At 43.6% G+C, this 26,225-nt stretch overlaps 6 protein-coding genes across 11 annotated transcripts in view; 4 read left to right on the plus strand and 2 right to left on the minus strand.

Moving 5' to 3' along the window:
• Positions 1-3,850, plus strand: LOC109640952 (5-hydroxytryptamine receptor 3A-like). Its single transcript, XM_020105217.2, has 10 exons — positions 1-344; positions 814-974; positions 1,208-1,252; positions 1,353-1,462; positions 1,893-2,062; positions 2,182-2,339; positions 2,450-2,660; positions 2,737-2,910; positions 3,007-3,089; positions 3,205-3,850. The coding sequence occupies exons 1-10, from the start codon at positions 302-304 to the stop codon at positions 3,433-3,435; spliced, it is 1,386 nt and encodes a 461-aa protein (XP_019960776.1). The 5' UTR covers positions 1-301; the 3' UTR covers positions 3,436-3,850.
• LOC138406093 (serine-rich adhesin for platelets) overlaps positions 2,571-26,225 on the plus strand; it is a 26,385-nt gene continuing 2,730 nt past the window's right edge. Inside the window, exon 1 of one of the 2 annotated variants that reach the window (XM_069517768.1) lies at positions 2,571-2,575. The gene's annotated coding sequence lies outside the window, so the exon portion shown is untranslated. Of the gene's footprint in view, positions 2,576-25,341; positions 25,644-26,225 lie in introns of those variants that run through there. The other variant, XM_069517767.1, reaches the window with a different exon arrangement.
• Positions 4,399-9,842, plus strand: LOC109640954 (5-hydroxytryptamine receptor 3A-like). 3 transcript variants are annotated; one of them, XM_069517529.1, is made up of 10 exons: positions 4,399-4,507; positions 5,763-5,929; positions 6,004-6,048; positions 6,140-6,249; positions 6,392-6,561; positions 6,936-7,096; positions 7,530-7,740; positions 8,099-8,269; positions 9,058-9,131; positions 9,242-9,842. In XM_069517529.1, exons 1-10 carry the CDS (start codon positions 4,471-4,473, stop codon positions 9,503-9,505), a joined length of 1,410 nt encoding a protein of 469 aa, XP_069373630.1. In that variant the 5' UTR covers positions 4,399-4,470; the 3' UTR covers positions 9,506-9,842. The 3 variants fall into 3 exon arrangements, with proteins under 3 accessions (XP_069373630.1, XP_069373631.1, XP_069373632.1); XM_069517530.1 differs by having other exon boundaries at positions 9,245-9,842; XM_069517531.1 differs by lacking the exon at positions 4,399-4,507 and adding an exon at positions 5,163-5,354.
• On the minus strand, positions 13,166-21,665 carry nat9 (N-acetyltransferase 9). Of its 2 annotated transcripts, XM_069517777.1 has the most exons (8): positions 21,526-21,665; positions 20,942-21,051; positions 20,472-20,612; positions 20,279-20,338; positions 20,028-20,122; positions 19,822-19,953; positions 14,096-14,133; positions 13,166-13,932 (listed from the first exon to the last, which is right to left on the minus strand). In XM_069517777.1, exons 1-8 carry the CDS (start codon positions 21,600-21,602, stop codon positions 13,836-13,838), a joined length of 750 nt encoding a protein of 249 aa, XP_069373878.1. In that variant the 5' UTR covers positions 21,603-21,665; the 3' UTR covers positions 13,166-13,835. The 2 variants fall into 2 exon arrangements, with proteins under 2 accessions (XP_069373878.1, XP_069373879.1); XM_069517778.1 differs by lacking the exon at positions 14,096-14,133.
• lrrc59 (leucine rich repeat containing 59) lies at positions 15,673-19,541 on the plus strand. Of its 2 annotated transcripts, none has more exons than XM_020105222.2 (8): positions 15,673-16,047; positions 16,151-16,253; positions 16,555-16,614; positions 16,876-17,034; positions 17,240-17,344; positions 17,431-17,503; positions 17,677-17,868; positions 18,194-19,541. In XM_020105222.2, the coding sequence occupies exons 1-8, from the start codon at positions 15,833-15,835 to the stop codon at positions 18,472-18,474; spliced, it is 1,188 nt and encodes a 395-aa protein (XP_019960781.2). In that variant the 5' UTR covers positions 15,673-15,832; the 3' UTR covers positions 18,475-19,541. The 2 variants fall into 2 exon arrangements, with proteins under 2 accessions (XP_019960781.2, XP_019960780.2); XM_020105221.2 differs by having other exon boundaries at positions 15,685-16,047; positions 18,191-19,541.
• Positions 21,865-24,391, minus strand: syt15 (synaptotagmin XV). Its single transcript, XM_069517769.1, has 7 exons — positions 24,169-24,391; positions 23,907-24,096; positions 23,635-23,780; positions 23,117-23,409; positions 22,848-23,015; positions 22,215-22,506; positions 21,865-22,129 (listed from the first exon to the last, which is right to left on the minus strand). The coding sequence occupies exons 1-7, from the start codon at positions 24,173-24,175 to the stop codon at positions 21,990-21,992; spliced, it is 1,236 nt and encodes a 411-aa protein (XP_069373870.1). The 5' UTR covers positions 24,176-24,391; the 3' UTR covers positions 21,865-21,989.

The raw sequence follows: 26,225 nt of genomic DNA on the forward strand, positions 1-26,225 counted from the left end.
TCATATTTGTGTTTTTCATCCAAAACCTGTGGTATTTGAGTACAAATATTTACTGGCTGCAGTGACTGTACGTACTTTAAGTCCCTTCTCGTTGTTGCACTAGCAAACCCACAGAGAGCTGCTGTGGGCGTGAGCATGGCTGTTGGACTAATGTCATTTGAGGAGAAAAACGCAAGACAGTAAACATAAAGGTTTGGTAATTCAGTTTGTCCGTCCCTCTTACAGAACGAGACTCTCACGTTTCCACACAATAGTTTGAGGACACACGGTCGCTGGACGGTCTGATACAGGTGTTGCAGCCATGATGCTCTTCGGTTCTCTCCTCCTGCTCGTCTTCTTCACCGGTAAGAACAAGACGCCTGCACGTTCATTTCTTTCTCTATTCAAACTACTGTCAGAGTATTGAGGGTCAGATGCTGAATTTCAGAGCTGATCTCCTGTGATTCTGTCATCAACATGTGTCAAGTTGAAGGAAATTAGGCTTTAAAAGACCCTCAGTGTCTTTTTTTAATAAATATGAAACAGTTTTTAATAGTGCGATGCTCCAGGGAGAATGCATTTGGACATTTTACCTCAGCTGATCTCAGAGAGAGATCCTTGTTTGAACTCTTCTATCCTCTCATTAGGCTTTTTGTGTGGCCACAGACATTGGAAATTACTGCTCATGTTTGTGAGCTGAGGTTTTAATGGTCGGATAATAATGTTAGAAGCAGCAGATTCCCGTCCACACTGTTTAATGTTTAATGTCATTTCTCCTGAGCCGAAACATGTGACTGAGCATCTCGCTGGTTTTCTGTTTCCTGTGTTCTCCAGGTGACGTGCGCTCTGAGGAGAACTGCAGTTACCAGGATGTGTTGAACTACCTGAACATTAGCAGAACCAACGAGCGCTTCACCATGAGCCGGCCTGTGAAAAACTACAGACACGCCACCCAGGTGTACCTGGAGGTTCTGCTCTACGCCATCCTCGATGTGGTGAGTGCTCAAAGATGCATTCGGTTGGAACACGGCTCATCACGCCTCTGAGCGTCTCTTACCTTGCAGGGACGATGCTTGCGGAGATATTTGGGACATTCATATATCTTTATGTGAAAAATTCTGCAATAATAAGTAATAAAACCTGAAAATTACTGGCTTTTTGTCAATGGAACCAGTTTAAACTAAAATACTGTCGGTGTTCACATATTCACATATTGTTTTGTTTATAGGTTGAGAAAGAGCAAAAGTTCATTCCTTACGTTTGGACCGTCATGGTGAGTTCTGCCAGTTTTTACTTTTATTTGTGTCCCTTGTTCTCGCTGTAATTTTATAAAAACTTCATATTTTTCTTCCCGTCTTGTGTTTTTCTCGCAGCGGTGGCACAACGAGTACATTTCCTGGGATCCGAAACAGTTTTGTGGAATTGACAATGTTTCTCTTCCCACTGAGCTTCTGTGGAAGCCAGATATCACAATTGAAGAAATGTTAGTAACACACACACACACACACACATATTGATTTTCTAAATTGAGGAAGACAGAGGTAGATGGTTCTAATGTAAAAGCTTAATTAAGAAAATTAGCGTCATATTTTCCAATTTGTTGATTTGACAGTAATGGTGAACAGAACAATAGAATATTAGGTTTTTGCTCGGACACAACAACAATCACACAATAGCTGAAGCATTTGGAAACACAACATTTCTTCCTCTGAGCGGAAACGCTAGAAGAAAACATCATAAACTGAATTATTGCGTCACAGCAACTTCTCCATCTTGCATGTGTGATTCATCGTTTCCCTGCAATGAGGTTTACTGAATGTGTGAAGACAGCGCGGTCGTCGTGTGGATGTTGGTGCGTGTGTAGTTTTTGAAGCAGCGGTGATGATCACGTGTCTCCACATGTGTCCAATCAGGACAGAGAAGGACAGAGCTCCCCCGAGTCCTTATCTCACCATCAATGATAAAGGAGACGTGGAGGTCCACAACGACCAGGTGTTAGTCAGCAGCTGCAGGATGCACATCTACAAGTTCCCCTTCGACATACAGAGCTGCAGCCTCTCCTTCAAGTCCGTCATACACACCGGTGAGAGCATCCACAAACGCATCCATCCATCTGGTGATCCATCCGTTCGTCCGTCCGTCCATTCGTCTGTCCGTCCCTTTAGCTCCTCTAACAAACAGTTATTTCCTCTCTCTCCTCAGCTAAGGACATTCGGCTGCGGCCCAGTGACAACTCCTCAGAGGCCACCGAGTGGTCTCGGGAGGTGATGCGGACGCAGTACGAATGGTTGTTCATCAACATGACGGTCACAGCCAACAACGCCACCGATCCACTCGGCCAGGACATCATAGTTTACACTGTGGGTATAATGACTTGGGTCAAGAACAGTTTGAGGTAGTCTCACTTTAGTTTCTGTCGTCATGAGCAGAAGTTAAATCAACCACCTGAACCTTGAACCTCACTCAACAGATCAACATGAGGAGGAGGTCGGCCCTCTACATCGTCAACTTCATCCTCCCCATCCTCTTCTTCTTGGGTCTGGACTTGGCGTCCTTCCTGATCTCCGACACTGGCAGCGAGAAGCTGAACTTCAAGGTCACCGTGCTTCTCGCCGTCACCGTGCTGCAACTCATCCTGAATGAGATCCTGCCCTCGTCGTCAAACAGGATCCCGCTCATAGGTAAAGAAGTTTGTCCTTCGTGGGACTGAACACATTGTTTGACCGTGACAGTAATGACGCAGCGTTCTCCCCTCAGCGGTTTACTGCATCGGGATCTTTGCTCTGATGATGCTCAGCCTCTTGGAGACGATCCTGGTGATGTACCTGATCGAGAGAGACTCGGCACCGCAAGACAACGAGATGGACGAACACAGAAGCCTGAGGGAGGAGTGTAACCAGGGCAAAGACAATTTCCAAAACTGTCATGACGGTGAGAACAGGAGTTGGTATCATCTGCTGTTCCTCAGTTCAAAATAAAGAGTAGAAACTAGGTCTTTGTTACCAAATATTATTTTGGTGTTTTCAGAGATGCAGACTTGGACTCAGTGCTCGAGTATCTATGATGGTGCTGGTGAAACTCCGTCTGAGCAGCTGTCCATGGCCAACGAGGTTAGAAGTACATTAGAATCAGGTTGCACTTTAATTCTCTTGACAGTGGCACAAAATGCTGAATGACAAATACACAATCAATTGTATAAACAAATCTGCTGAACCACTCTTGCAGCATCAGAGCAGGCGGCTGGTGGAGCAGGACCAGGTCCTGGAGAAGGTCTCGGACGAGCTGAGGGAGATGGAGAAAACTCTGAGTCTGATCCTCAGCAGCCGGAGGGACGAGTTCAAACCCGGCTACTGGAGCACAATGGCGAAAAGAGTCAACAAAGCTTTCTTCATTTTCTACGTCATCGTGATCAGTGTGTTTTTGTTTTGCATCTTTGTAAAATGGAAATCCAAGTGATGATCACAACAGCATGAAAACACGATCCAGCAACTTTCTCCTGTTGTGACAAACAACAGACTCAGAGCTTAGAATTCAGTTTCCCTAGTACCTGGTGTGCGCTTGTTTCCAGTGCTGCTTTCAGACAGATGTGTGGAGGGGCTTTATGTGAGAACGCAAATGTTCGACATTTTCCGCAACTTTTCCTTCCGTTGCTCAGTGCTTCATCTACACACTATGACTAATATCCTGTATGCTGTAAATTCTACTCCGTGCACTTGCCTGTATGTGTCGAAATCGTACATTTGACATTTACTCTACTTCAAATTGTGTCCTCGTGTAACAGGGACTTAATTTCTGCTGCAGCTTTAGCCTGAATTACAGTTGAGTGATATAATATATTTATTTGACAGTGAATAAAGATGTACGACTTGGCTCCACTTCCTCCTGTTGAACAAAAATAAAGCTGAAATATCTGTACAACGATGCCGCCATCTTGTTTCTTTCAATGTCATCCTGCACAAAGGAGTTGAGTCCGTTCACACACACACACACACACACACACACACACATAGGAAAAAAGTTTGACTTGTTGTGTGAAGCTCACATTTAAAAGATCGTTTGTGGAGTTGGAGATAAAACCCTGCTGGCCAACGCCCAGCAGCATGTAATGGCCTCTCAGTGACCACAACCACTGGATACTAGAACTGACAAATTACTTTTGTTATTATATATATATATTAATAGAAATATTATATGGTTATCTTTTCATTTATTGATTGAATAACAAATGCAACAGCTTTTTTTTTCCTGAAGCGAGCAGCAGAAGCTTTGGTTGGACGGGAACTATCTTCTCAAAGTGTGGAAGCGGTCAGCGGTTCTTAATGTTTCCTTCGTTCGGTGGTCAGATTGAAGAAAGAATAAAACCAAGGGGACAAGGGCTGGACTCTCAGTGTCCATCCCTCTCCCTGTGTGAGCCTGGGGTTGTCGGGCAGCCACACACACTCTCCCTTCACACCTCCACACACATGGTTTGCTCCCGCTGCTGAGCTCATCATGCTCGTTGGCTTCTTCTGTCTGTTCGTCCTCTCAGGTAAGACTTCTGAATCCAGTCTGGAGAATAATGTCGACTCTGTTTCTGCTGAATAACCAATTAATTCAAATTTTAAAGTTTTAAAGTTTTCATTTATATTTTTAAATCCTCTGAGAAATGTCAGTGTCTTCAAACATCAGGCTTTGAAGCTCATAGCATATTATTTGTATGTATTCTTTTGATTTTATTAAATAATATAAATTGTTGTTTATCATATAATATAATAGATTGTTTTAGTATTTCTTCGAATACTTAGAATTACAGATTCTAAGTAAGAGGAAATTGCTTTATACAGATAGAACAGATTTTTAATGAAATGTTTTCATTGGCACTTTGTCTGCTGTTGAATTAATTCATATTTATTTTTTAAATTTACTTTATATTCTGATTTCTGCAAAATAACGTCAATCTGCCTCCAGTGTTTTTCAGACTAAATAAATCTGGACGACCTCTTTTGTCAAATAGTTTTTATTTTCTATTGCAGTTTTTGCAAGTGGATCACAAAACATATCTGTCTCATATTAAATTAAAAGTCTGCGAGTGCTTCTCTGAATCCGGTTTTTCAGACTGAGTGCAGCTTTGTCCTGATTCTATCAACACGCATTAGTTGGTGTATAACAGATGGATCTGAAATGGAGAAGTTATTTAGACCCAGATGAAAATCGTTCTGTGGTCAGCTGCCTCTCCTCCCGTCACCAACATCCATCTCTGACCACAAGCTCTGGATGTTATTATAGCGAGCTGGTGATTATTATATGGACCAATATCCAAAGATTGATAGAAGATTCATAATCCTCTTCTCTGACCGGAATATTAACCAACAAAACTCGAAATGCATCGTTGAAACGTGAGCTGACACAGATTTCATCATATTTATTGTACTTGCATTGTTAATTATTATTGTATTACTGCAAGATGTTCTTATTTTCTGTTTCATATATATTTGTGGTATTTTTATGTATTTTAAAGGCCCATACATGTAGAGAAACTGCAAATGACATATCTCCCCCGCCCCACTTTACTAAAGAGCCTGATTTATTAATCCCACGTTCAGATTTTGTGTTGATTTCCCAGAAAGCCCCTGCTTGTGCTTGGATTTGCTCTTTACTCAAACTGTGCGGTTGCATATTACAGTGTATTCAGCTGTGATCCAGGCTTCTACACAAATAAACATTAAAATACAACAACCAACCATGAGGCAGTGGATGAAACATGTTTCTCTCACGCTGAATGTTTCCGTCTCACTGTTTTGCAGCCGCGGACGTGGCGTCCTCAGAGAAGCTGTGCAGTTACCAGGATGTTTTAAACCACCTGAACTTAACCAGAAACAATGAGCTGTTCACCATGGCCCGGCCGGTCAGAGACTACAGACAGTCCACCAACGTCTCCCTGGACATTCTGCTCTACGCCATCCTGGACGTGGTGAGTGTTTGTCTTTGCACTGAACAGGATGAAAGATCATCTCGCTGCTTCACACATGTTTGTTTGCTTCACAGAGAGAAACTGACCAGACCTTCATTCCGTACGTCTGGATGTTTTTGGTGAGTTTTCTTTTCTTATTTATCCTCCCTCTGTTGTTAACCCCCCCACTATCTTCTATTCATTCTTGACTTTGCTGTTTTTCCTGTGTAGTCGTGGGAGAATCATCACATTTCATGGGATCCCGCTGACTTCTGTGGGATTGAAAGTATTTCTATTCCCACTGAAATGTTATGGAAACCGGATCTCACCATTGAAGAGATGTAAGTGGAAGATTGTTTTCATGCTGAGACCGTGACTGGACTTGGACTTATTATCAAACTGATCCTTGAGGTTGCTTGTTAATTCGATGCTCCTTGTATCAGCGCTGCTGCTCATTATAACGTGTGTTCATACATCATACAGGACAGAAAAGGATCGAGCCCCTCCGAGTCCTTACATCATCATCAAGAGTGACGGTGTCGTCAAGATGCAGAACGACCTGGTGCTGGTGAGCACCTGCAGGATGCACGTGTACAAATTCCCCTTCGACACTCAGAGCTGCAACCTCTCCATCAAAACCATCATTCACTCTGGTGAGCCACACACACACACACACACACATACACACACACCACCAGATTACCACTTACAATCTGTGGGTTGTAACAAAATACATTTACTTAATTACAATATTTTCCATTTCTGTACTTAAGTTTGGGTAAATATCTGTATTTATCATGAGCTCTAAGAGGCACTTATCCATGAACTGATGTTATAGTATTTTCACTGGCATCCTCTGATCTATTCACTTAATAGACTGTTGCATTAGGAAACAATCTACAATCTATAATTATATTGTAAAGCAATATTTGCGTACTTCTCTCACCACTGCCTATATCACATCTTTTCTTCCTCAACCTGTTAACGTCACAGTTTTATTGTTGTTTTTCTTCGTCTTCCACCTCAGTTGCGGAAATCCACCTTTTTCAAAACTCCAGCTCCAAAGAGGCCACAGAGGAATCCAGAGAGTTGATGCGGACGCAGTACGAGTGGCTGTTCGTCAACATGAAGGTCACCAGTCAAACTGTCACATCGTTTGGCTTCGACCAAGACGTCGTCATTTACACTGTGAGTAGCTGCGGTTTGTTTCAGGCCACAATATTTATAGGAGTGAATTTTGCTGCTGGCACATCCATTAGTCAGCCAGATGATCCGATGCACCTGAGACTCCACACAACAGTGAAGTCGTGTTGTGCTGGAGGACAAATGATGTCACCAGAGAATCTCCACTTTGTATGAGCTGCACTTTCTTTCTTTGCTTTGTCTTTTTGTCCCTTTCTGTCCTTTCAGTCTTAGTTGAAATGTTACACAGCGTCTTGATCTTCTTTTGTAAAAACATTACAATTTTAGAGAGTAGGACCCAAACGCATCACCGACACCAGTGCAGAATCCAAACGTCACAAATCACCACAACTAGAAATGAATAGTTTCCAATCAACATAATAAAAATGTCACGTCAGCTGGAAGATCAACTAACCGATGCCTGACTATCATTTGACAGATCAACATGAAGAGGAGGTCCATCCTCTACATCGTCAACTTCCTGCTGCCTGTCCTCTTCTTCTTGTGTCTGGACTTGTCCTCTTTCCTGATCTCAGAGCACGGCGGCGAGAAGCTGAGCTTCAAGATCACCGTGCTTCTCGCCGTCACCGTGCTGCAGCTCATCCTGAATGATATCCTGCCGGCCTCGTCCAACAGGATCCCGCTCATAGGTAGAGCTGCGGGGAATGTCTTCAGTTTTGCAAGGAGAGAGATTGTGTTCTTTGAAAAAGTAGTCGTATGGTTTAGTTCGGTAACTTGTGTATTAAAAAAAAGACAGGACAGAGGAACTTCAGGTCTCAGATCAGATTTCAGCCGGGGCCAGTTCCTCCACCTCAACATCTGCCTCTGTGAAAAGTTGCAACCACTAAAGTTAATACAACTTTATTGGGAAGAAACCTTCCTTGTACTTGTCGTGGACACACTGACATTCACATCCCTGTTGCAGACTGAGCTTCATCTGAGCTGCACATGTGCGGAATCAGTGTGAAGTTATTAATCTGCATTAATGACGCTGCTCTCTCTCTTCAGCTCTTTACTGCATCGGGGTTTTTGGTCTGATGATGCTCAGCCTCCTGGAGACGATTGTGGTGATGTATCTGATCCAGAAAGACTCAGCACCACAAGAGGACAAAGGGGAAGAAGGCCGATGCCTGAAGGAGAACAAACAAGGAGAAGTCAACTTCCACAACTGTGAAGGAGGTGAGATTCATGAAAGGCTTGGATATCTGCACCGATGGTGTCTCCACTAAAGTCACCGTAAAAAGAAAGTAGGTTGAATTCATGTTTTCAGCCCTGAGACACAGCGAAGCACAGCTGCAGCTCACAGCTCTGCAGTAACTGGTCATTTTATTATCATTTCTGGTATGTTTAAGTTTTGTGTGAACCCCAGAGCGGAGACTGACACAGGCAGTCGAAACATAAAGAGCGACGGAACGAGAGCGGAGCACATGGAAAAAACTTTGCAGTGAAGACACAAACGCAGGCGAGCAGCAAAAGCACAAGTGGCACAGAGTTAAATGAGCAAACAGAGAAAAAAACACAGGTAAGGCTCAAACACACAGAGGGATCGCAGAGAACAAGAATGCAGCTCAGAGCGAGATGGCGGAGTGAAGACCCGGCTTTTATAGGCAGGTTGATGAGCTGAGTGGAGGAAGGTGTGCGTCGTTCTGATGCAGGAGAAGCCACGCCCCCCCCCGGCCACACACACAAAAACAGAATCATCAGGATTTCCTCTCATTAGTAAAAATGTTCGTCGCAGGTCAAAGTGCAACAAAACATGCAAAACATAAACAGGGAACTAGAGAGCAACAATAAAGAATGAAGAAAATGAGATGAAGCTGCAGCGAGTAAAGGTTCAGTTGCATTTAGGAAACTGATTTCTGTGAGTGTTTGTAATTTGGTGAATCTTGTGGAGTTGTTCAGTTTCGTTCAAGTTAATTACAAATGCTCGTAAAACTAATTTCTTTGTATGTGATGTGTCCTTCCAGAGGAGAAGACATGGAATCTGTGTGTGTGTGTCAGTCATGTTTCTGCTGATGAAGATCCAGCTGAACGGCTGAAGGTTCGCTTCACGTTACACATTATACATATATATGAACACACGATACTACAACCTCCAACACTGTAAAAAAAAAAGACGTGACAACACAAACCCTGTCTCCTCCATGTTAGCAGATGGAACATGGACCAAACTATAAAGTCAAAGAACATGACGAAGATATGACGGACGAGTCCGAGAGCTTTGAGAAGCTCGCCGGTGATCTGAGGGAGGCGCTGAAAACACTGACTCTGTTCCTCAACAGGAAGGAGGAAGGAAAACCCGGCTACTGGACCAGAAAAACTAGAACCATCAACAAAGTCTTCTTTGTTTTCTATGTCACAGCTGCCACTCTGTTTTTAATCTGTATGTTCTTCCACTGGAACGGAGAACATTAACTCTAACGCTGCATAATGATGCCTATGTAATGAATGCTGCACATCCAGTTCTGGTTGCAGTCTAAGTCATATTCTACCATTGAGCAGTAGATTTATATATTTGAAATGTAACATGTACATATTATTAAAAATGAAGCATGTCAGTGTAAACAGATTTGCATCATACACCCCCCCAGGTTTTAGCATCATCGTAAGACATGTGTCTCTCCTCGTCGTCTGTTGTCTGCATCTCCGAATAATCGTCTTCATGTCTTTGCTTACATTGAATAAAAGTCCTGTCATGTAACAGACTTTGTAATAAGTGCGTGCCTCCGCTAAAGACCCAACAGTCCACAGATGTCAGTCCCCTCAACATGTCGGATTCTTTTCATCTCCTTTATTATTCCCCATTAATGGTGATTCTCATAATATTAAATGAAGTGAAAATATTCCTGGATCTAACCCCCTGATCTGGATACGTTCTTCCTCCTCCACCGAGGTTCGTGGTCTTTGTCTTGAGCGTCATCCTGGTTATTAGCGAACAGAAACAAACAAGCACTGATGAAAACATAACCACTAACAGGCAGGAGGCGGGGTTCATTCTACAACCAGCCAACAGGGGGCAATTGAGAGGCTTCGGCTTCATTTTAGGGGGGCAGTCATGTAATCCATCATTATACAATGGCCCGACACATTACTGTGTGTGTGTGTGTGAGAGAGGGATGGTCAGTCACTTTGCTCCGCCTCCTTCCAATGTTCCATCAGTGTGAGTTCACACATCTCGTCAGTTTGACTCCATCGTTGGCTGCACACACGTCTCACACACTCTGATGCTCCTGAACCCAGTGATGCTCGTTGGCGTCTTCTTCCTGCTCCTCCTCTCAGGTGAGTTCTCCCTCCTGGTCACCGTGTTGATGCCGACAATCCACATTATCCTTATTATCCGCAGGCCGCACTGTGAGCAGCTTTTAATTCCAACTGCTCTCTTCACGTCTGTGGTCAATCGAGACTAATGTGAAGATGCTGCTGTTTCATTTTCAAACACTTCCTGTCGTGAGTGACACTAAAGAGATCCAGCTCCAATGACTGAATAACTGAATTGTCTGGCTCTTTGGTTTGCTCCCCCTCGTGCTTTGTATTGTCCAAAAAAGTATTTAACTAAATTATTTACGAGCGGGTCTGCGTGGGTTCTCTTCGGGCTTCCTCACACAGTTTAAATACATGTGAACCGGGGAAGGGATTAATTTGAAATCAGAATAAAGTCGGGTTGAAGGCTGAATCTTCACAGCTGCCACTTGAAGCTGCTGATTGAGTTAAATACAAAACAGTTGGAGATAAAAGAGGAAACTGCTTTGATCAGCAGGAATTAGTCTGTGTCCGGTGAAGTGGACGTACCAAAAATGTAGAATTTAATACGATTTAAATGCAGTAATCCGTCCAATGATGGATCCACGTCACCACAAAAACTATATGTAACTGCAAACGTATGGGTTAGAGTTGGTGGTTCAATATGAATATTTAATGACGTCAAATCAAGACTATGCTTAGAGGTCTGTAGAGATGCACTTACTGCGACTCTGGTCATCCTGCTGCTGACGTGCTGATGTTTACTGGACATTAAGTTGATGAAGCTTGTTATCAGGCTCGTTAGCACTCGATTAAACGATATTTCATTCAGAACCACAAACCTCATGGTGGCGCGACAGGAAAAAGTCAGAGGATCCCCCAAAGTACTCAGAGTTCTTTGTCTGGGACCCAATGATTTCTATATAGGCACCATTTAAAACAAGCGACAGATGAAACATACAACACTGAAGCTTGTTCTTTAAGGGCGGCTGCGTTCTGTGGCTCAGGAGGTGAAGCGGGTCACACCCTGAACGGAAGGTCAGCGGTTCGAGCAGAATTAGCAGTTAAGGCCTTGACAGTTTGATGAATAATGGAGAAGCTCTGTATGTAAGTGTGTGTAAATGTGACTTTTAGCGTAAAGCTCTTAGGGCTCGATTGCAGCTCATTGATTTTTTTAAGCAACAGGAAATTGAGAGAAAAATGACAGAACGCCTCTGTAACTGGGCGTGGGGTACTATTAGGTCTGACGGCCAATATGTGTTGTTTCCAGACGGAGCGTCCTCCGAGCGGAACTGCAGTTATCAAGAGGTTTTAGATCACTTGAACCTCAGATCGACGTCCAGCTGGTTCTACACGAACCGACCTGTTAAAAACCACAGAACACCCACAGAGGTGAACCTGGATTTGCTGCTCTATGCCATTCTGGAAGTGGTGAGTGATCGTTTGTGATAACTTGTCTGTCACAGAATCACAGTGTATCTGGGGGCCGTTCATGAGCGTTATCTATTCGCCTCACATTAGCATCATCCTGCCTGTGGGTAGGAAGCCAGAGCTTTCAAATTAGGTTTATGTTTTATTAATTGATAAGGATGTAATGTTTTTGGCTCCATTTGTCTGGAGAAAAGAGAATGAAGTCATAATATCCTGACTTTCCCCAAATCACAACTTTATTCTTCAAATTTCATCGGTTTTTGACTTTATTCGTAAACTTTTATCACTTTTTTTAATCTCATTGAACTGCAGCTTTATATTTGTAATATCATTACTTCTTTAGTTTTTCTTGAGTATAGTATGTTTCACCTCAGAATCAACACACTGCAGTTCACTCAGCGTGTGACTGTGGTGCTCAGTTTGTTCAGATCAAGATTTTCACTCGAGTGTTTTTTCCCCTCGTAGCATGAGAAGCAGCAGAAATTCGTCCCTTACGTTTGGATCACCATGGTGAGTTCTCTCTTCTTGACTTCGTGAATTCCTTCTCTCATTCTGCTGGAAATCTGATGTTGTTTCTGTCTGGATTCATTCTTTTTTTCTCTTGCTTTCTTCTGCAGTGGTGGCAAAATGACTTCATCAGTTGGGATCCTGATGAGTTTTGTGGTATTAGTTATTTGACCATTCCTAATGAACTGATGTGGAAGCCAGATGTCACGATTGTGGAGATGTAAGTTTTAACGCTCTCATGATCCCCAATGACTAACTTACCTTTGATTAAATATCATTTATTGATTTTATTGCAGCTATATTCTATTCATGTTTTACGTCCATTAATATTATTATTATGTGTTTACATCCCATTTTATTATCTTCTATTTCTTTTATTTACTTTTTTAAAAGTGCTGTACAAATAAAGTTTGATTAATTAATAGACTGACTGAAGGTGAATCAGTGATTTGAAGTGTAAGGTTCATACTAGAAATCCAAAAGAGTAGAGGGATTAAGAGGTGAAATGAATGTTGCAGTAAACACAGTAAACAGTACACAGGTCAAAGTACACTGTATACTTTCACTTGTATTGAGACGCTGTGGGTGTTTGTGTTCAGGACAGAGAGGGACAAGGCCCCTCCCAGTCCTTATCTCACCATTACCAGTCGAGGGAACGTGGAGATGGTGAATGATCAGGTGCTGACCAGCACCTGCAGGATGCAAGTTTACAAGTTCCCCTTCGACACTCAGAGCTGCAAACTCACCTTCAAGTCGTTCACTCACTCTGGTGAGTGACAGTCTCAGCTGTCAATCATGATCCCCCATTTTTATAACATCAAAAATCTCATTAACACCAAACTTCCCAACATGTGAACATACATTGGTGTCTTTTTAGGTAAAATGACACAAATCACACATCTTCAAGACTTTTTTATTTTGTCCCATCCACTAACATGGAGGAAATGTACGACCTACACTACAGGCAGCCTCGTCTTTTTCATACCAACCTAATAAAGATCTTTTTTTTTCTCCCACTCGAGACGAGGAAATCAAACTGGTCCGTTACCTGAACTCCTCACAGATCACTGAGGACTCTCGAGAGGTGATGAGGATCCAGTCTGAGTGGTTGTTCATCAACATCACCGTCTCCAGCAAAACAGAGAACCATTACAGCTTCAACCAAACCATGGTCATTTACACAGTAAGTGAAATTCTCTCTTTCTTCAAACGTCGTGGGTCAATCAGCTGAACTGAGAACGTAATTCAACAGATCAACATGAAGAGGAGGTCGGCCCTCTACATCGTCAACTTCATCATGCCCATCCTGTTCTTACTCTGTCTGGACTTGTCCTCCTTCATGATCTCGGACAGCGGCGGCGAGAAGCTGAGCTTCAAGGTCACCGTGCTGCTCGCCGTCACTGTCATGCAGCTCATTCTGAATGAAATTCTGCCGTCATCGTCAAACAGGATTCCACTGATCGGTAAAGAAGCTCAGAATCTTCAGCTCATAACAGTAAGAGCTTATATACTGGATCAGTGTGGTTATGTATGTGCATTAATGATGCGGTCCTCTCTCTTCAGCCGTTTACTGCATCGGAGTTTTTACTCTGATGATGCTCAGCCTCCTGGAGACGGTTGTAGTGATGTATCTGATCCAGAAAGACTCTGCACCAGACAGAAGCCTGAGGGAAGACAAACGAGGTAAATCCATCTCGTGTAATTGTGAGGGAGGTGAGAATTGTCATAATATAAATATATATATACATATAGAGTATAGAAAAAACTGACAAAAGTTTAGTGAAGTACCACATTAACTTTTCTACTTGAGTAAAAGTAATTAAGTACCTGCTCGCTCTGATTGGATCAGTCAACCAATTCACTTCCTGTCACAGAAAGTACAGTAGAAAGTACGAGTAGAGACGTGGATTAAAATTAAAAAGTACCTAAAACTAAGTACAATACATGAAAAATAAAAGTATTATAACTAAGTAAATGCACTCTACTATATCCACCACAGATGGAAAATTGTTTCTATGAAACAAAACGTGTCTGGTCGACTTTTGAAGCAGCACAGAAGTTACTCTATTGATCTTTTTCATTATTAGGATTTGAATTTGACGTGGACACTGATGGACTGTGTTTTGTCTTTGATGCATCTTTTCAGATTCAACTAAACAGTCGTACTCAGGCCGAGTCGGGTCTCCTGGTACAAAGGCAACAGAACTTCATGGTTCTACAGAGGTTAGAGTTAAGTTGCACGTTTTTTGTTTTTTTTTAAATCATGAAAAGTACCGATGTTGTGCAGTAATGTCTGGATGGAACTATGAATATCAGATGCTGCTGGTGCCTCTGAAAGGTTTAATTGTTAACCTCAGTCTACTGTAAATTGTGTAAATTGATTTTCAGAATATAAGCGGCCGACAGATGGAGGAGCGTCACGCCTCAGAAAAGCTGTGGGAAGAGATAAAAGCTTTGACTCTGCTCCTGAAGAGCAGAGAAGAAGAACAGACCCCTGGATACTGGACCAGAGTGGCTCAAAGAATCAACAAGGCTTTCTGCATTTTCTACCTCATAGCTACTGCACTGTTTTTATTCTATATGTTCTTCAATTGGAACTATGAGGAAACTGTGACTAATGAAATCACTACGCATGTCTGAGTCATAGTTTCTGATGCAGCCTCGTGGGCTGTACAGATCATTATCCTCCTGTAATGACTGGTATTGATTGGACTCATTTATTAGCTACGTTATAAATAAAGTAGTTCAAGAATCTATTAATACGTATATTATTAAAAATGAAGCATGTACGTGTCAGCAAAATGTATGTTACCCTCGTAGATATACACTGTATCTGTGTGCATTGCATTTAATTCACATTAAAGTATTACCTTTAAGTGAGAGGAATATTTACATGTGTTTTATTATTATAGAGCCGATGTATAGATGCATTATAAATACTGCAAAAGAATGAAGAGAGGAAGACAAATGAGTCAAATCTGAATGTCAGGACTTCCAGACACTTGGAGGACACCACAGGAGCAGAATGAAGGACTTTCATATTTTTATTCTCTTGTTTTTTTTACTTTTCAAAACGTGGTCGCCATTTACTTCGATTGTATTGGATTCGGCTGTGACGCTGTTTACTCCTGAAACTCCAAAAGTGTTTTGTAGACTCTTCACCCACCAGCTCCATCGGCATAGTGGTGATTAGATAATAAGGGAGTTTTCTTTTTTTTTTTTTTGGGTGAACTATCCCTTTAAGGAAATCTTAAAAAGAAGTTTTAATTTGCAGAAGCTACATTTTTATGTGTGAATTTGAATCGTATGTATTATTTATTTATCTGAACATTACTTCATTTGATAATAAACATTCTTATTTGCACATTTTTATTTAATGTAAGGCTTTTACAATAAGTGTGTAACTAATGGCTGGTGTGTGTCACGTGATTTAAAGTGGAATAAACTTTTTGAGGCCTGTTAGAATGATCATTATTTTGAAAAAAATAAAAATAAATCACAAACCAATTTAAGAAAATATCGGTATCTGTAAAAAAAATCGATCGGAGAGTATCGGTCCCGCCGATGTGTGGTGTTTTCCTCCGGGGCTGCAGGGGGCGCTGTTGTCCGCTGGGCCTCCTGCGAGTGGCAGGAGCAGTGACGTGTATCTCCATTGAGACAGAATCACTCGGTTCCGCTGCTCCTCAAACTTTCTTCATTTCCAGAAGCTGCTCCTTCCACCTCCTCCCTCCTCCTTCTCTCCTCCGCGGGGCTCGGACGTGTGTCGGCTTCAGAACCAGGTGAGCTAGAGGGGACGGACCCCCCCCCCCTCCCCGGTGTTACAAGTTGTCCCCCGGTGTCCCTGTCTGTCCCCCTGACGTGTCTCCTCCTGTCAAACTGCAGGATGAGCAAAAGCAGCCGAGTGTTGAACCTGAGGGACAAAGTCAGCGGGAACGAGGCGGACCTGAGCCTGTGCAACCTCACCGAGGTCCCGGTCCGAGAGCTGGTGAGTGTCGGTGTGTTCGAGTACTTCGCAGATACACGCTGGAGGAGAGCAGTACTGCAGTACAGTCACACGCCGAGGTTTAAGTACTTCGTTCCGGCACGTCGCATGTTGTTCCTCCACTAAGTGATGGAGCAGTGAAGTGAATCGGTTCATGCAACGATCAACCAGAGAGAATGTTGAGGAAATGAAATCACACGTGTTCGTGGTGTTTTCACCGTGTGAGCTTTTGCTGAAGCAGAATTGAGATGTTGTATCGTCATGATCATGGAGAGTACCTGACTGTTTTAATTCATCTCTGCAGGCTTTGTTCCCCAAAGTGACTGTCGTGGACTTGTCCTGCAACAACATCACCTCCCTCCCTGTGAGTGTGAACACAACCTTACACACCCGGCACCCACCATTTTATATTTTCATGTGTTTTTAGCTTTAAAGAAGTAAAGTCAGGTTGTTTAATGGTTTTTCTTTCGTTAAATTGAGATTAAATGTGAGTTTAAGTCAGTTTCTTTAAGTCTCCTAATCTTTCTGTTGAGAAGCTGAGCATCTTTCACTCTTTTTACGATTTTACGACGTTGTCTCTGACGTTCATTTCTCTTCGGCTCGGTTTCTTTTTTTTTCCGTGCAGCCAGAGTTCTGCAACCTGACCCACCTCGTCAAGGTGGACCTGAGTAAAAACCAGCTGACCTGTTTGCCAGACGACCTGGGGAACCTGGTCAACCTTCAACATCTGGATCTGTACAACAACAAGTTGACCGCTCTGCCCGTCAGCTTCTCCCAGCTCAGGGTGAGAGCCCAGAGGTTTATTTGGACAGTTTTGATATGAGATCGATATCACTCTCATATCAGTGCATTAATGCAACGCTGCAGTTCATCCGACTTTATGAAAAACTGCGTCTCTAATGGTGATAAACATGAACTAGTGTTGATGATTGTCTGTCTTCAATACGATGAAGTGTGAAGCGTCGGTTTATTTAACTTTTGTTCTCCAGAGTTTGAGGTGGTTGGATCTGAAGGACAACCCTCTGGAGGCCGGCCTGGCCAAGGCAGCAGGAGACTGTCTGGACGAGAAACAGTGCAAACAGTGTTCCTCCAAGGTGACGGACAAATAGACAGTGATCAGTCGGTTCACACGTTAGGATTTAAAACTAAAAGTCGGTTTTTCTTGTATTTTTTTCTTCAGGTTCTGCAGCACATGAGAGAGATTCAGGACGAGGTCGATCGTGCTCGAGAGAAACGTCTTTTGAGGGAGAAAGGTCGGTACCAGGAAATCTGAGCTTCGAAACTATTTCAAGACAAATTTTATTTTATGTCTCTGACTGAAAACTTTGACTGACGTACATTTCATTCACGGCAGGAAACACGCGAGTATCTTCTTGTGAGAACAGGTGACAGTCATGTGTCTGATTTTTCTTCATCCTCCAATCAGAGCTGGAGAGGAAGCGGGAGGTGAAGCAGAGGGAGCGGGAGGCCAAGGAGAAGGAGGCGCGTAAACGAGAGAAGGCGGAGGAGAAGGAGAAGAGGAGGAAAGAGTACAACGCTCAGATGGCGGCCGTAGCTGCACAGGAACAACAGAAGAAGAAGAGCGAGGAGAAGAAGAAAAAGAACGGACAGGCAGCAGGTGAGGACGACAGACGAGTCTAGACTTTGAATTCACCACATTCCGACTGTGAATGTTTTATCATCAGTGTTTCCGTGGAACTGATTCTTCAAGGTTTAATCATGGTTCTGTTAGTTTCACTTTATGTGGAGTTTTAAACCATTTTCATTTTCACTTGGTGAATTTGCCGAAGTCCTGAATGAGCAAAGATGTATTTTTATAATTTCTCACGAAGACAACTGGGTGTTTTGCATCTTTCTTGAACTCTCGATGATCCCAGGGCTTTTGTACTAATCAGTCATCACATATCTGAGAGTTTAACGTCACGCTTGTTTTATCTCAGCAGATAAAAAGGTTGCTGTGGAGTCGGCTCCTAAACCTCGACGCTCTTTCGTTGGCCTCTTGTTCAAACTCCTCCTCCTGCTGCTGCTGGGATTGGCCGGAGTCGCCGCCGCCTGCCAGCTGACCGACCTGCAGAAGGAGGACGTGTGCGCGCCGATCAACGTCGCCGTGGACGACGGCCTCTCCTGGGCCAAAGAGCAGGAGGGCGTGGTCAGACAACTGGTGCAAAATCTGTCAACTGCTGCGAAGGAGTTTCTTGAATCCACACAAACGTCCAAGAACTAAAAACCTGAGAGCGACATGAAAACTGAGACCTGCAGGTTTTCCACTCTCACCTATGAATCCTGGGATTTTTTTTTTTTTTAAATACGCTGAAATTATGATTCTCGTTCAAACGGGCAACCCTGCATCTTCTCGCCCTGTTGATGGGAGGTGAAGAAAGAAAGACAAAAAGGGGGACGGACAAATGTATTAAAATCGTCTTAAATTCCTATGGAATTGTTGTCGCGCTTGTATCCTCTTTGTACTACAGCATGTTTTGAACTGTCAGGCGGCCCCGTCTGTGCTGCACCGGAGCCACTCGGTCACTGACGGTCAGAGTGGGCGTCAGGCGTGGCGGCTGTGTGAATGTAGAGCTCACACTCTCACCGCTGTCCTTACAGTCTAACATCAGTTAAAGCAGCTGCTGTCACAGTTACAGTGTCTGTCGCGCAAACTGAGCAGATTTTATCTCGACGTGACAAAATCACACGTGAGTGATGTTTGATGTTGATCCTGAGAATCTGGTCTCAGTCCGACGCTGGATGAAATTCATGTCCACTGCACTCAAACAAATTTATTTACATTTTGCATGTGCCGGGCCTTTAGCTAAAAAAAATGTTATTTTATCCATCGAACTGAACGCTTCTCGATGTCCAACAATGAAGCGTAGAAGTTTGGAAAAACACATTAATGCGTCAGCATTAACTCATCAGTCAAATCTCAGCTGCAGAATAAACTACACCTGTTTAGTTCTTACAGTGATATCACTTGTACAAACACAGTATGGTCCTTTAAGAGTGCAGCTGCTACAGAGGTTAACGTCACATCATCTGCTGAGTTGAGGATTATCTTGATGGATTTTTATTTATCATCTGAACTGAATAAATTATCGACAGCGGACAGGTTTACTTCCCTTTTCTTTTAGTTTCAGCTGCTAATCGTTTGAAATGAAAACATCTTTGCTGCCTTTGTACAGCTTCGACGTCATTAAATGGCTTTTGCACAGCAATGAATATTTGGAAGTTTGTCTTTTTTTTTTTTGTATGAATGTCGCCTGAGAGGCAAAATAAAGACATGACCGAAGACATGAACATTTTGATCAGCTTCTAATTCTCTGCTGGATTTCGACAGTAAAGTTCAGGCACAGTGCAACTAGTAACTCCAGGTAGAGGAGGAGAAGAAGAATATATCCTGAAGTAAACGATGCAGCAGAAGTCCCAGCCCGCAGGGTTTGAGGAATTCTACTTTTACAGATAAATACATTATACAGTCAATCATTAAATCGAGGACTCTGCTGCATGTGATTGGACCAAATGTCTGTCTTTCTGTCCTTTTCACAACAGGAAGTGAAACTTTTCACTGTGAGACCACCTGTCTGTCCCTGCAGGTCTGTGCGTAGTCCCTCTCCTTCACAAAGGCCGTGTCGTCCAGCAGCCTCGTCCGAACGGACTCGTCCACCGTCATCTCCAGGGTCACCTCTCTGAACACCTCACACACCGACACCTGCAACACACGCGGTGTTTACATCCGCTGACAGAGCGGTCGTCTTTACAGCCGGAGCACGTGAATCTCGTTACCTCCTGGAAGTGAAGTTTCTTGAACATGCCGACGCTGACCTCGTTGTCGAGCCCGATTTTCGCTTGAAACTTTTTCACCCCGAGTTTGGCGACTCCTAGTGGGAGACGACACACAGTCACTAACTCAGAACTCAAACCAGAGTCAGAACTTTATAAACTCTTTGACCTTCTGTCTCGGCTGTGAGCAACATATGTAATGTTATTAATCTGTGTTGTTGTCGAGCTTTAAGAAAACCTCTGAAGCTGCTCACCGTAGCTCATCATCATCCGCGTCACCTCCTTCCCGATGCCCCTCCCTCTGTAACTGGCCTCTGGTGAAAAACAACAAATTTGTTGCCAAAATTAATTTTCAAATAAAACATGCAGGAAAACCGATGACATGTAAAAAACAAAAACAAGTATTTTATCCTTCGTCTTGATTCATTTTCAACATTTACACTTCACCTGCAATCATGATCTCCAGCTCAGCCAACGACGGGTCTGTGGGGTCAGTCAGGAAGATGTTGACGTCTCCCACCATGCATTGCTCCTCCTCTACGTCGGGGTCCGTCCACAGCTGCTTGTCCAGGATGATGAATGTGCACTCTGACACAATGAAGAAAAACTAAATCAAATATAATAAAAACAGCTCTTCCTTCAGAAACTTTCAGCCAAATGTCTAAAGAACAATTCTATGTTAAAGATTAAAGATTTTTTTTAAAGCTGATTAAAAACTATTTTAGTTTGGTTCGAAGCAAAAACACAAAACTTTAAAATTGCGGTGACACGAAGCTTCAGCTGTTCGTGACAAAGCTTAAATTTAGGTTAAATTGTCCAGTAATTTACACAAAATAAAGGGGAAAGGTGTCAGGCTGTAATTATAAAAGCTGTAATAATTTTCTTTATATGCACACGAAAGACAGACGCCTCCTCACTGTCATCGTCCTCCCTCCAGCTCCTCTGCATGGCGTGCTCCTGCTCCAGGGTCAGCGGCTCCGAGGCCGTCAGCTGCTGCAGCTCGGGAGACTTCATCCACTCGTGATACCTGACGACAGGAGAGAACGTCTGGATGAGAGACGCGTCACACTTCAAGAAGCTGAAGCTTCATTCTGATGCACAGCTGACGACCATGAAATCCTGCGGAAAGTCTTTATCTATATTTATCTTTTTTTTCACAGTTTTAGATGTCAGATTTTATTTTAAGTGCTTTACATATCAAGATGATTATTAATATAATTATTACTATGACTGTCTAACTTTTATCACACTCATCCAAGAGCACAGTTCCATTAGTGTATTTTATTTTTTTTCATATATAAATAAAGATGATTAGGATTGAACTCAGTGGTGATGAGACAAATAATAGAAGAATTAAAGTCTGTTATTATTATTATCTATTAAACATATTATCACTGTTATTATTCGAGCATTGATGGTTAAGAAGGTCTGACTTTGAAAGGATCATTGAAACTCAGGAGAGAAGAAGAAGGAGACACCTGTCTGAACACAGACTTGTTACCTGGACACGTGGTGTTCATTGTAAGGGACCAGCAGGACAGTGTGTCCCTCCAGTAAACTGTTCTCGTTGATCTTCATGAAGTCTCGTCGACATCACAGCTTCTGGAGACTGTTCGGACTCCACGTTGACAACACTTCCGCATCCTCGCTCGCTGCTCCAAACTCGACCGCTCGCACCGACACACGGGGAGGGGGGCGCCACCTGCTGGACAAAATGTAACTGCCTTACCTTATATGCAGTCTATGGTAACAACCAGAAGGGAAACTCATCGATACCCAACAATTTAAATTCCTCTCGCTGAATAATTCTCTGTTGATGCAGTGTCAGGTTTCAGTTTCATGGATTAAAGATGGTAAACTCCCTGATTTCCTTCACTGAGCTTCGACGGAGGTTTGAAAATAATAACATATTTTATTCAGACTTTAAAAAAAAGATCTTTTTTTTATTCATTCATCACACGGATGTTAAGTGGCCCTGCTCAGTCTGTGCCACAGCTTGACGGGCTCCTGTGGCGTGTTCACCATGTCCATCCAGTGCTGCAGCTGTTGGCCCCTGGCGTACATGAAGGGCCCCAGAACCAGAACCCCCAGCAGGACCGGAGGCTCTGGGACGAAACATTAACACATGAGCAGAGTGGCTACACCTTAAATAACAAGTTGAAATCTAAAAGGGACGGGTCGAACTGTCACCTGATGGGACGTCGTTCGGCTGCTGCAGCTCGATGCTCAGACAGGCCTCGTCCAAGTGCTGCGCCCGGAGTTTAAAGGTCATCCTGTGGTTGAAGTGCGGGTCGTTCTCGCCTTTCACCGCACAGCTGCGCTTCATCTTCACCACCTGAGTGTGTATCTGTAAACTCACCTGGACGCACACGCCTGCGTCTGTGAGCAGCTGAAGGCCCCGAGCTCTTAGAACCACCACAGAGAGGCGCTGCAGAGTCGGACTGTAACTGAGGGATATCAGCGCATCACCCAACTCTGAACACTGGGAGAGAAGAAGAGCCACTGTGAGTGTGTGTGTGTGTGTGTGTGAGTGTGTGTGTGTGTGTGTGTGTGTGTGTGTGTGTGTGTGTGTGTGTGTGTCTGCAGCCCGTTTTATATAATTAAATGATTTGATGAGAGACATGAACACTTGAACAAACATCAGCATGATAAGAAAAACCTAAAATGACAGAAACCAAATAATTGATTTAACATCCACTAACATGGAGGAGGCCGGTGTTATAACCTATACTGCAGCCAGCCACCAGGGGGCGATCAAGATGATTTGGCTTCACTTTTGAGGAGCCATCATGTCGTCCACCTTAAACAGTCCATGTTGTGTACCTGTGTGTCGTCCTCGGTCTCCAGGTCTCTCCAGAGAACCCGCCCGGCCCGACCGAGCTCGCCCTCCAGAGGAAGCAGCACCCTGCCCACCGGGTGGCGTTTCCCGTTCTGCTCCACGCTCAGCACACACACACTCAGGACGCTCTGAGGAACACACACTCCCGACACCTGAGGATGAAGCAAACAAATCAATGACGAATTTACCAAACAACAAAATCATACGAACATATTTTCTAAACAGACGAGAGGTTTGACATTTGAACCCTCACCTGGAAGATGAGGCAGTCGTTGAACTCCGGGTCGGGCCCTGTGCCTCGGGCCTTGGCCTGGCGGGGCCGCCGGTCATCAGGGAGAAGCCGAAGCTCCACCAGCGTGATATTGCCGTGGAAACGAGGCGGCAGGTTGCCCAGACGGAACAACGTGACCATGAGCTGCTCGCCGCTGTGTCGGTACTCCACAGAGAAGCAGAGGCGGGTGGCCATGCCGGGCGGAGGAGCCACCACCTCCTTTAGAGGAGGAACCGAGTAGAGACCAGTGAGAACCGTCCCCACCGGATACCAACCTGAGAAATATGATGAATGAACACAAGGCTGCGAGGAGGATTTGTTCAATGTGATTGATTTTAGGATTTTAGTTTTGATTTGACTTAAAATGACATTTTTTGAAGGGTCACCTCTCCACTTTGTTCCAGACTCTATCACAACAAATATTATCATAATGACTTTTATTTATTGCATTGCATTTGCATTTGAATATAAATTAGAATAAAAAGACAATAACGACTCACTCCTCACTGACAGTGACCCTCGATGTCCCAAAATGTCGCGCTGCGTCTCCATCTTCATCTCCACCTCCTCTTTCTCCTCCGTCTCCACTTCACCGCGAGTTTGTGTCGTGAAACGAGGAGGCAAAGTGAACGGGATCTCACCCGGCCTGAGAAAAAAGTAAATTTACTCAATAACTATAAGTACTATGTCACTTGAGTATTTGCATTTTCTTTGTGTACTTTTTTTTAACCTCCACTTTTAATGTTGTGTTAATAGCATCAGTGTTACTGACGTGGTCCAGGAGCCCTGAGAGACCCGGATGACGGGAGCAGAGCATGCTGGGACTGGAGGAACGGTGGACGGCAGCTCCTGGTAAAGACTCTGGTCCTTCTTCTTCCTCCACAGGTAGAACCACAGCAGACCCAGCAGCAGCAGCGTCAGGAGGCCGAGAGACAGACCAACAGACAACAGTAACACCCGGTCTGAAGAAACACAGACACATCAACAAGCAGGATGAGACACAGATGTTGAGTCTGATGAAGTTCAGTGTTTACCTGCCATGGAGGAGTATTTCTTATTAAGTCAGCTGGAGGGAGCTCTCTTCATCTGGCAGCCCGAGGATACCTTCCACCATTAGTCATGAAAGTGAGTCTGTTATAGTGGGTCTGTGTGTAACTGTGTGCAGAGTTTGGTTTCGTGAGGAGAGCCGGGCGAGTACGACACATCTGGATGATTCCCACCGTGTCAGGCTGTTATCTGGTTGTTGGTTTGGAGAACTCGCTCATAAGGACCAAAGACTCTCACTGGTTTATGATGTTTTGAACTTATTAGTTTATTTATGAGGGGCCACGCATAACACTATTATATTTAACCTTCATCTTCATTTGTATTTAAAGGTTTAATTAATGACTTTAGTTCTTAATGTGCATATGGTTTATAAATCCCCTGAATGATTACCAGGTATTCATTTACACACAGAAAGCCCAGGACCAGGTGAACTGGTTTCTGGACTCTCTGTGTGTGTATAGACGGTATTTACCACATTGTGTGTACTACAGTGAACTTACATAATACACATTCCACAGAGCGTGGGAGAGACGGCCGAAACTCACAGTATAGTTTTTCCTGAGGGGCCTAAAGCAGGATAATCTGACTGTGGCAAGAAAAAAAAATCAAGATTAGAGAGAAGTCCACAGAATAATAAACCGTGTTAATCATCTCTCGTTCCCTCAGATGTGTCTTCTGACTCCCGGGGGGGGGGTCTCGCCCCCTCAGGTTGGGAATCGGTGTCTTAATCCATCACGGTGAACATCTCAGTCTGCATTCATTCTCCTGAGAGTAATGCAATGCACGTGTTTTTTAATTAACCTGCACTCGTCGCTGCAGAATTACTGACTAAAGCACAAAATGTCATACGGACATTCTCGGTCCCCAGACGATGAACCTTTCTCATTTATACGATCACTAAACTTTAATTTGTCCAACTTTATGATCAAATTCTCTTCAGCCTCTTTTTTAAAGTTAAATATTATCCCTCCAGTGAGCGTGTGCATATCCACATACATGTAAAATGACTCCTCACTGTGGTTTCACTGACACACATGCACACACACACTCACTCTGCTTAGAGATTGGACGGCAGCTAACGAGATCACGGTTAATCCTCGGAGCTAAAAGCCAAGTAATGGCCTCCCTCTCTCACGCACACACCTGCACATGCACACACGTTTCTCTGACAAAGAGGAAATCTTCATATTCACGCCAACTTTAACGTGAGGCCCGGGTCTGTGGGAGCGGACGGAGCAGGAGGCCCGAGCTGAGGAGGCCCGAGCTGGGGAGACGTCTTTGCGGTCAAATTGGGAGCTGAATGTGTTTGATGAGGGTGGACGGACACAGGACAGGTGATCTTCTTAAGGAACGAGGGAGGAAGAGAGCAAGGAATGACGGGAGGAAGGAGTGACGCCATTTAGCACCACCCGCTCTGCTGCAGGGCAGAGGGCAAAACAGGCCACGAGACGTGAACTTCAAGGTAAGAGGTTACTGTTCTCTTTTATCCGACAACTTGTTTGTCATGTAACAGTCACATTTAGGACTCGACTGTGTTTCTATCGTTCAGAACAGGCAGTTTATTTGAGTATTCTGGGCATCTCTAGAAATGGACGACGTCAGTTTGGGACAGAGGTGGATTAGAAAGTTTGGCCATTAGATTTAACTTGAATTTGGATTCATGTGTGATTTTATGCCAGATTTATAATGGGGAAAACTGCAGAACTGTGTTTTAACTGAGTTTTAAAAAGACAAATACACAGAAGAGCTAAATCAGGCACAACGCCGACACACTCTCTTTTAGAAGACAAGACAAAAACAAGTAAAGTGTAATTTTTAATATGTGGCTCTGTCCATTCTTGCCATCGTCCTTTGTCTCTTTTATTCACTTTATTCGACCAAAATCCTGAAATGCTCTTTTAAATCCGTCTCAATCAATCTACATTTTGTCTCAATAATCAAATTATCTGGATTGTGTAATCTCATTAGGCTAATCTGGGAGTGCCTCTGAATGCGTGGGTGTGTGCGTGTCCATGCACGCACTGAGTGGAACGTGTGCTCCAGA

The sequence above is a fragment of the Paralichthys olivaceus genome, chromosome 21 (genome assembly GCF_024713975.1).
Source record: "Paralichthys olivaceus isolate ysfri-2021 chromosome 21, ASM2471397v2, whole genome shotgun sequence".
NCBI classification, from domain to species: Eukaryota; Metazoa; Chordata; class Actinopteri; order Pleuronectiformes; family Paralichthyidae; genus Paralichthys; species Paralichthys olivaceus.